The sequence below is a fragment of the Carassius auratus genome, chromosome 6 (assembly GCF_003368295.1).
Source record: "Carassius auratus strain Wakin chromosome 6, ASM336829v1, whole genome shotgun sequence".
Classification (NCBI taxonomy): Eukaryota; Metazoa; Chordata; class Actinopteri; order Cypriniformes; family Cyprinidae; genus Carassius; species Carassius auratus.
Window position 1 is genome coordinate 20,234,053 of NC_039248.1, and position 10,118 is coordinate 20,244,170.

General features: G+C 33.7%; 1 protein-coding gene and 1 long non-coding RNA gene across 6 annotated transcripts in view; both read left to right on the plus strand.

Moving 5' to 3' along the window:
• kank4 (KN motif and ankyrin repeat domains 4) overlaps positions 1-7,770 on the plus strand; it is a 44,084-nt gene extending 36,314 nt beyond the window's left edge. For 4 of the 5 annotated variants that reach the window (XM_026265194.1, XM_026265192.1, XM_026265195.1 and 1 more), the window contains 5 exons: positions 1,763-1,847; positions 1,944-2,163; positions 2,644-2,786; positions 2,908-3,108; positions 5,713-5,846. In XM_026265194.1, coding sequence (XP_026120979.1) covers positions 1,763-1,847; positions 1,944-2,163; positions 2,644-2,786; positions 2,908-3,108; positions 5,713-5,826 — 763 coding nt within the window. In that variant the 3' untranslated portion in view covers positions 5,827-5,846. Of the gene's footprint in view, positions 1-1,762; positions 1,848-1,943; positions 2,164-2,643; positions 2,787-2,907; positions 3,109-5,712 lie in introns of all 5 variants that reach the window. The other variant, XM_026265193.1, reaches the window with a different exon arrangement.
• A 586-nt stretch (positions 7,771-8,356) lies between these two features.
• On the plus strand, positions 8,357-9,003 carry LOC113088715 (uncharacterized). The gene is made up of 3 exons (XR_003286193.1): positions 8,357-8,476; positions 8,611-8,715; positions 8,842-9,003. It is a non-coding gene; the product is annotated as an uncharacterized LOC113088715 (long non-coding RNA).
• Positions 9,004-10,118: the final 1,115 nt, after the last annotated feature.

Genomic DNA, 10,118 nt, shown 5'->3' on the forward strand with positions numbered 1-10,118 from the left:
ACAGTGACCCTTTTTGCATGTTTCCCAAAGTAGGAGCCTCTGTTATGAATCAGACACAGTCTTGCCTTTTGTTCTGTCCATCATCTGGCAGGAAAGTACAAGTGCTGAGTGACAAGTTTAATATGCCCAGTCACTGGTCCACTTGAAGGTGCTGTAGGGAACTTTTGTAAAAAAAATATTTTTTACATATTTATTAAACCTGTCATTATGTCCTGACAGTAGAATATGAGACAGATAATCTGTGGAAAAAAATCAAGCTCCTCTGGCTCCTCCCAGTGGTCCTATTGCCATTTGCAGAAACTCCATCGCTCCCGGTAAAAAATAACCAATCAGAGCTGCGCTCCGTAACTTTGTTTGTGTTCAAAATGTAGAAAAATTTATATAATAAGCGAGTACAAAATGAATCCATTTTCCAATCTGTGTTTTTGGCTTGTCCTGAATCACTAGGGTGCACCTATAATAAGTGTTTATATTCTGACTATTTCAGATTGCTTCGGGGGTACCGCGGCGGAGTAACCCAGTACCTTTGTGATTCTTCATAGACATAAACAGAGAGAAGTAGTTCCGGCTACGATGTTCTTCCGCAAGACGCAAGCAGTTCTGTTTATTAACCGCTAGAGCGTCAAAAGTTCCCTACCGCAGCTTTAAAGGACTGCTTCACAAAAAAAGACTCAATATTTTAAAGCTACATGGCCTTATGGGAAAGCCAGAGAGTGTGCTCTTCTTTTATGATTATGAAAAAAAAGTTGTAATAAGTTTTTGTTATAATATTTATAATTTGAGAGTAAGGGGAATCCTGTAATTATACATTTGTCAAATTTTCTAAAGTTTAAGTACAGTTGGCAGACAAATTACTGATAATGTTGAAATTTCATCTGCATGCACTCTCATACAGCAGACACAAAGATCCATTTATATCATGCTTTAGTTCTAAGTTAATATTAATAAACCATATAAGATATTCTTCTGCAACAAGTTCCAACCATTAATATGTTATAGTATCATACAGTTAATGTCAATCTTTGGGTAGAGTAAGACTTTCTTTCTTTCTTTCTTTGTTACAAAGGATTTCTCATTCAAGTAAATGCTGTTCTTGTGAACTTTCTACTCAGAATAGAATCTCTAAAATATTTATCGTGCTAAAATAATGCACAACTTTATACTAAGAAATGTTTCTTGAGCAGCAAAACAGCATATCAGAATGATGTCTGAACGATCACGTGACACTAAAGTAAAGGCTGCTGAAAATTTAGCGTAGCCATCAAAGAAATATGTTTTTAAATTATTTTTACAATTTTAGGCCCACCAGTACACATGCAAGGGTCTAAAAACACACATACCGAATGTAAAATGATAAACACGATTCATACTCAAGCGACAGAACTTTTCCAGAATTTGCATGTGCCAGAAGTACATGAAGATTTTTGTGTTATTCAAATGAAGATGTCTATGCCATTTAAATATTGGTAACAATTTGCTTGAGAGGCCAGTCTAATACGAGTTATTCTCAACTAATGTTACCAAGATTCAAATGACCAAACCGAATTCTATTTCATATTTATCAAATACAGATATTCTATTGGGGCTCAGGTCTGCAGCCAATCTGTATTTGACAGTGATTTTACAGAATTTGTCTTGATTGATGCATGATTTAATAAGTTTTAAAAAGTTTTTTTAGCCTGCAGAAAAGACACTGTTGTGTTATTTATGAGTTTGATGTGTCCCTGTGATTTAAATTACAGCTAAATCTGTGTCATTGCAGTGAGTTAGTTGATAAGAACTTCATGGCTGCTTGTCATTTCCTGAAAGATCGCATGGCTGAAGTTGCTTCCCCAAATAAAGACATGGTAAGCAGTTAAGGTTGAAAATAAATGCACCTTAATAATGATGTCATTTTAAAGTACTTGAGTGAGCTGACTTGACTCTTGACTGTTGTATCTCAGAGGCAGGTTCTGATGCTGTTGTATCAGGAGTGGTTTCGCGTGTCCAGTCAGAAGGACTCTCAGACAGAGACGGTCACGCTGTACCTGAGGGAGGTGGGCTACCACACTCCCACTCTGCTGCGCTATATAGTAAACCTGGCTGATGGTAATGGAAACATGGCACTGCACTACAGTGTGTCCCATTCCAACTTCTCTGTGGTCAAGCTCTTACTAGACACAGGTGAGAGACCAAGGTGAACCTAAGAAATATCAGCATTTTAATTTTAATTTGTATTTAAATTAGGAATCAGGTAATATCAGTTTTTTGATAGCAAGATGCCTGAATCTAGAGAGCTGCATGACAGCATTTATGCTGTAAAAAAATACAATAAAATCTTAATATTATGAAATATAAGATAGATGTCATTACTGTTTCTTAACTGCTGAACAGGCATTATTAAATAATCCCAAAATGTCCAAAAAAATAAGCTGATTAATTGGTTTGGATATATTAGTCCGTTGTCCAATTAAAGTTTTTACATTTAAAGCAATTTTATATTATTTTTACATTTATAGTAGCAGTTTCCACTCTTGTCTTTTGTGTGTGTATCAATATATATTTCATAGAATGGAAGCAGATGGTGTTAAATGCTCATCTTCTGTCTTCACTCGCTTTCACTCTTGGATATACCACAGTTCTCTTTAATGTTATATTCACTAGGACTGTGTGAGGTGGATCACCAGAACAAGGCTGGCTACACTGCTATAATGTTGGCAGCTCTTACTGCGGCAGAGAGCCCTGAGGACATGGAGGTGGCTCAGCAGCTACTGAGAATGGGCAAAATCAATGCTCGAGCCAGCCAGGTACACACAGCAATACAGCACAATATCCAGTACTGCAAAAACACACAAGTTTTTACTCATGTAGGCCTACAAACATTTGCTGTACCAGACAACTAAGATTTTTTTTATTACTCCATGTTAGTCAGGGCAGACAGCACTGATGCTTGCCGTTAGTCATGGCCGGACGATGATGGTCCAGGTTCTTCTGGACTGTGGTGCTAATGTGAACATACAGGACCAGGATGGATCCACTGCCCTGATGTGTGCCTGTGAGCATGGTCATACTGAGATAGCCAAAATACTGCTGGACAGACCAGAGTGTGACATATCACTCACGGATAAGGTGAGAGAAACGCAGCATTTACAAAACACTTCATTCCCATACTATTCTTCAAAATAGGAACTTTGCATTTTTAGTCCCGCTCTAGAAATTCAACGGGCTTTACTACTCTGCTTTTTCAGAAGCATTTTGGAAAAATACATTGTAGAAATTATGTGATCAGTAAGTCATGGTAAACTATGTTTTTTTTTTATTATTTGAAGTAGGAAGAACTGTTTTAAAGTGTAGGTGCTTTTGAACATAGTGCAACTTCATAGTGCAAGACATAAGATACATTCTGACACATTTGGAAATATATTAAAGATCAATTTTGGTGAAAACATGAGACTATGAGCCTCATTGCTTTCACAAAAGAGCCACATGAAGCTGGCAAGCCATGAGTTGAGTGCTTCCTTTATTTAAAGGAAATGCAACACTGCCACCCAGTGGTAAAATGTATTTACTTCAGATTTTTTAAACAGTTATTTACTTTTCATTGGTATAGCTTTTATTATTATTAAGAAAAATGTATTCTTATATTATTATTAGCAAAAAATACTGTAACATAAATACATGTATGTTAAACACTACCATTTAAAAGTTTGGGTTCAGTAATGTTTTTATTATTATTACTTTTATGTGTTTTGAAAGTCTTTTATTCTACTTGCACAAAATTCTACATTTATCCCTTTATTTGATTTAAAAATATTAACATTTAAAATAACCGTTTTCTATTTTAATATTTTTAAATGTAATAAAAAAAAAATCTATGACTTTTTAGCAGCTGTTAATCTAGTGTTTAGTGTCACATACTCCTTCAGAAATCATTTTATTTAGCTGGTTCTTTGCTCAAGAAATATTACTTATTATTATGTTAAATACGGATGTGCTGCTTAATGTTTTTGTGGGAACCATGATATATTTTTTTCAGGATTATTTGATGAATAAAAAGTTCAAAGGCAGCAATTTATTTGAAATAGAAATCATTTATCTTGACCTTTGTTTCTTGGCAATTTAGTGTGCCCTTACTGAATAAAAGTATTTAAAAAAATCATAAAAACGAATAATCTTCCTTACCCAAAATGTTTGAACAGCAGTGTATATTTAATTATTGATATTCATATGTGTCTCGCCTAATTTCCATAAATATCTGAATATTGACTATTTAATACTTACATTGAATATACTAATACTTAATTTCCGATATTTTTTCCTTTTGAAAAAAGAATGGGTGTTTTTGCCAGTTATGCCAGTTTCTCAGAATCTGATGGTTTAATCTGTCCCACAGGCTGGTGAAGCCATAATAATGCATCTTTAATCATTTAAACATACTGAGTGCATTTAATGCAGTGGTTCTCAGCTGGACTGTGACCCAAATATTAATCACAGGTCTGTTCTTATAGGGTTAAAAAGAACTATAAATGTGCATATAAGAGAAGAAAAAGCATACTCTGTGTGTTCATTAAAAACAATCACAACAGGATCTACACAAATTAATTAGGATCTGTTTCAAACTTTCACATAGAATCTTTAGGTTATAATAACATTAAAAATTCAAATCTAGGTTTTGATTTTCAAAGATTTATTATAAGTTTGTGTTATTTTCCCCCCAAAATGCAATAAATCCATGATATTTCTCTTTCTCTCAAAATGCAATAAATCCATTGAATCAATATTTAAGTTATTTTTCATATTAAACTGACGAAAATACACAACATAGTAAGTTGATCCATTATGGCAGCATCTGAACTTGGTTAAAACTAATATTTATATACATGCACTGGACTAACATACATTCATCAGTCATCGTTCCCAAAATGAATCCAACGGGTCATTTTGTTAATGCTATAACTTAATAAAAGCAATACAATAAAATTTCATCATGAACAATAACGTGAACAACATCACATAAGACCAGAGAAATTCCAAAATGACATTTCCCTTATATTCAGTTTCCAAAAGTGCATTCATCTTTGACACACTGCATTCATTTAGTTTATGTGCTAAGTGCTGTTTTGACAAAAACATAAATGGCAGTAATAAAAACACTATAACTGAAAAGCTACGGAGTATCGCGTTCATAATCGAATGTGATTCATTTAATGAATGCGATATAGTGTAGCTTCTCACTGATCTATGGCTCTGTGAATTAAATGCATCTGAAAGCACGTGATGAAGATTACCGGTACTATTAATTTACAGAACCGGCTTTACTGACAAGATGCGCATGACAATCACATGCGATTTAACGTGTAGCCTTTGTTTGTTGATCACAAAGTACAAAGTAGATGAGGAAAACTAGGATGCTGGGTGTATTCAAAGCACCACCATTACTGTCTAGAGTGTTTGCAATTGTGCGTTGTGATTGGTTAAGCGGATATATCGTGTTCTGCAAAAAAATGACACTGGTGTTTGTTGCAATTTGGGAAGAAAAGTAAGAAAACATGACCTAATAACTCTGTGAATATCACATTTCGCATAAAATTAAAACTTGACTTTAAAATAGCGACAAGATTACAATACTGATTTTGGCGGAAACTCATTTAAACATTTTTTTTAAGGCATCAATGCCTTTTTTAACGCATTTTGGAACCAAACTCTTCATTTCTTTCCCTCTGTCACTAATAGGATGGACACACAGCTCTGTCAGTCGCCATGAAAGCTTCTCACTCAGACATTGTTGAACTTCTGAAAGTTCGCCCTGATCCAGCCATGGACACAGATCCTACAGCTCCGCTCTGAGTTCAAAGGCCTTGTCTTCATGTCCAACTGGTTCTGCCAGATTCATCTTTCTACTGCCTCAACCTGACTTGCTGACCAGGCCAGCAGTCACCAATAGAGACAGCACTTACCAGTAATTCACAGATTCTCTGTTTGAGAAATGGCCAATGAGAAATGTACTTCTGTACACCAATCTAAGATGCCATGGAGGATGGGCTTCCCTAAACTTCCCAGAAGGTCCCCATTTGCCCTGAAGCACAGCTACTGTAGCTATTTAGCAGGCATGGTATATTGTTACATGTTTTGGCCTTCTATTTTGAGGTAATGTGACTATATTTTTGTTAGGCGACCAAGCGTATTCTACGAATGTTATAAAAGAAGTGATCAGATGCTCACTATATTTATTTTTTATTGCACTTTTCTGTAATATTTCCCCCGGGATGTATCCAAGGCCTGTCTTATAACCTGATGTGTCTTCCTGAATGAGGTTTTCTGACCATTCCTTGCCTTTGCAGGTGGAACAAGGAATGGAGTTTTACAGTCACACGATTGTGTTGCCAGTATGTCTCCCATCTTTAATCCCAAACAACGAACCAAGCACTGAAAAAGAAAATAGAAAAAAAAAAAAACTTGAATGCTGATTTGCAGTAGAATCTTGTTTTAATTATTTTAAAGGAATAGTTGTACCAAAAAATTTAATTTGCTGAAAATCTGCTCACCTTCAGGCCATCCAAGATGTAGATTAGTTTGTTTCTTCATTGATTTGCAGAAATTTAGCATGGCATCACTTGCTCACCTCACCTGCAATAAATAGGTAACATCAAAATGAGAATCCAAACAGCTGATAAAAGCATCACAGTAATGCACAAATAATCCACATGACTCCAGCAATTAACTGTTGGGCAAAAATGCGTGTTTGTAATAAAGAAATCCATCTTTTTTTCTTTTTTTTTTGCTTCAAATTAGTGAAAACGTTTCATCTGAATCAGGAGAGAAATATGCAAATTGTTTACAAGTAACAACTTGTACCAATATGTTGGTGGATTTTTATGTAAGAGGACAATTTACGATGGACTTTTTCCACTTGAGGAAGCATTATTGTGGATTATGGATTTGTATTTTGGCCAGAAGCAATGTTTTAAAGTTAAAATGCCTTGATGGATTTGTTTCATGCAGCTTTTTGCTTAACTAGATGTTATTTGATGGATTGAAGTCATGCAGATCACTTGTGAATTATTGTGATGTTTTTATCAGCTGTTTGGACTCTGATGGCACCCATTCACTGCAGAAGATGCTTTGGTGAGTAAGTATATAATGCTAAATTTCTCCAAATCTGTTCAGATTAAGAAACAAATTCATCTACATCTTGGATGGCCTGAGGATAAGTACATTTTCAAATTTTTGGCTAAACTATTCTTTTAATTATTATTGGTAAATACCATATATCTGAATGGTTTAAAATCTTTTTCTGTCCTATTGTTCTCTTTACTCAAGTAAAAAGGGTGTGTGGAATATTTCATAACATAATAGACAGATTATTATAGCAATTAGTTGTCCTTTGTAATTTATTCACTGTCAAAGTTTACCATATACTCTAACCTGCGGCAATATTGACTTCATTACAACTTCTCATCCTGCAAGTTGTGTTTTCAAGTTCCCCTGCAGACAGAATTAAGCAGCACATAATAATAGACTGGACTGTAGTTGCATTATCTGTACATTGTGCCTGCTAAAAATAAAGACTTCGACAGTTGTGATGAAGAGATATGTTTAATGACAAATCAGTAACTCAGCTGGACATAGTATAAATCTATATATGTATACTGTGTAACAGTATCTTGTGGGAGGTGCTGTGAATTAATACCCTGAAATGTAATGACTATTTATTTCCAATTCTATATTTTTGAGTATATACAAGTATATGCATGGATAAAATATTGACTTAATAAAAACATGCATTTTGTATTTGTCTTTTCTGTGTGGTTTAAAAAAATATGTATGTTCCTAATTCAGTTTATCAAGGGTAAGATGTAGCGTAAAAGTCCTAGTTAGAATATCTAGAGTTGGCATAAATCCCTACCATATCTGTATATATATATATATCAAAAAATATAAAACATTTTATTATTATTATTAATATTATTATATTTCACAACAGTATTATATTTTTGATCAAAGAAATGGAGCTTATTTCACATTAAAAAACATACAGACCTAAAAATTTGAATGGTAGTGTATTTTTAAAAGCATTTCCAGGGGGATTTTATGAGAGACACGGAAACCTTTAATACATTTGCTTATCTACTGACATGATTATGGAGAGTTATTCTTAGTTTACAGGAAGTCAAAAAGAATCAACATCAACAGTCTACATATGTAAATTAGTAATTGACATAAAAAAAAGAACAAAGCCACATTATATTTGTAATATAATGCAGCACAGAGAAGCTATGAGGTATGTAAATAAGTTAAAACAGGCTATGTCACTTTTTGTTTGAAATGCTTTGATCCCTTCGAGCCACCCTACAGTATGCTTCAATATTATTTTGTGGACTACTGTATATGCAGTAATCTCATTGTGGCTGCTACCATACTTTTTCTCTCTGAAACCTTTGCCTTTTTCTCTTGATGTGGCTTATATTGGGCCTCATCTCTTCATTCATGCACTCAGGTAATGCAAAATAAGATATTTAAGATAATGAATAATGCAATCAAATAAATGTTTACATATGTATGCAGCATTTAAGTGTTTCTTTAACAATGCTATTTTATTTGTACGATTTTAAATTCTTTTGAAATGAACAGTTAAAATGCTGCAGTGTTTTACGAGTTCAGCCTGTGAGAATCCATATTTCATGGCTGCTACTGGTGAAGTCTGTGCTGCTTTAAGGATCGATGGAAACACGTCAAGTTAGTTTTATATTGCTACCCTCTTTTCAGTTTATTTTAATGTAAAATGATATCTTATTGTATCATTTCAAAAGCCAAAAACTATCCATTATGCTTAGTGTGGCCATTTCTTTGTGTGTGAAACAGATGTCAATTCATCATGTATCATAAGGACCTCTTTGCCCAAAGTATATTGCTTGAACCAGAAGGCAAATAGTTCACCAGCCATTGCATCAATTGGTTTAGGTTTTATCAATGTAGCTGTCAGTGTTTTCTGCTGCTCCACTGATCACTGTAACAACGCCAGTCTGCCTGGTGAGTAAAAGGTTTTTATGATTTTATCCACATTATGATAGATCATTGTCATATCATATTTATTATTTGTCATATATATTTATTTTATGAATTATATAAATAATACATACACACTTACTTTATAGATCCCAACAATGACCCAAATGGATTACAATGTGTCTCATGCAACAGCAGGACAGATGAAGAGTGCAATACTAAAGTGTCCTGTGTGGGAGTCCAGGACCTCTGCATTGATACAGGTGTATTGTCTAAACCCTTTAACTGTCACCCCGTCCCGTATACGGGACTCCTACATTTACTTCACTATATTACAAAGAAATCTAATCTAATCTTGACAAACTATACATCGATGAAAAGGTCTAAGACTCCCAAATATATATTTTACCAATGTTTTTTGTAAAAAATTATGTAGGAAATGTAATAGATTCATTTATGACAAGAGTGCACCCTCTAAAATCTACGTTATAACAGGAGTTTTGACCTTATTGACAATTAACAGGTTAAAAAAAAAAAGATTTCTTTGCTGTCGTTTTCTCTATCACATTTTAAAAATTATCAGATATTATTTATCAACTGAAAACTTAAAATCTCAAAATTCATCCTTTAAAACCCATTTTAAAATCAAACATTGCATTACCATGTAAATGGTACATCAAAATCATGTTACGAAATGGTTACATTCATGAATTATACAAATTTAAGTTTGGAACGTCTATGTTCAAAAATGTGAATGACAGAATATATTTTTATTGTGTATTATTTCATTAAAAGTGCCTTTAAAAAATAATAATAATGTATAAAGATTAACTACATTGATAACTTTCAAATATTTTATTTCCAACAGATAATGCAGGAATCCTCATTCAGACACTTTTTCCTTCCCTTAAACGTGCTAGACTCAAGGGTTGTGTCTCAAGAAATCTTTGTGGACCTTCATCTATCACCAAGTTCAACTGCCTTAGCAATTTAGGTTACCCGGCCATCAATAATAGAGTATCCAGGCTTCCTCTGATGGTCTTTATTATTGCTTTGTTCCTGTAATTTCAATTATTATTATTATTATTATTATTATTATTATTATTATTATTATTATTATTAAATGCTTTGAA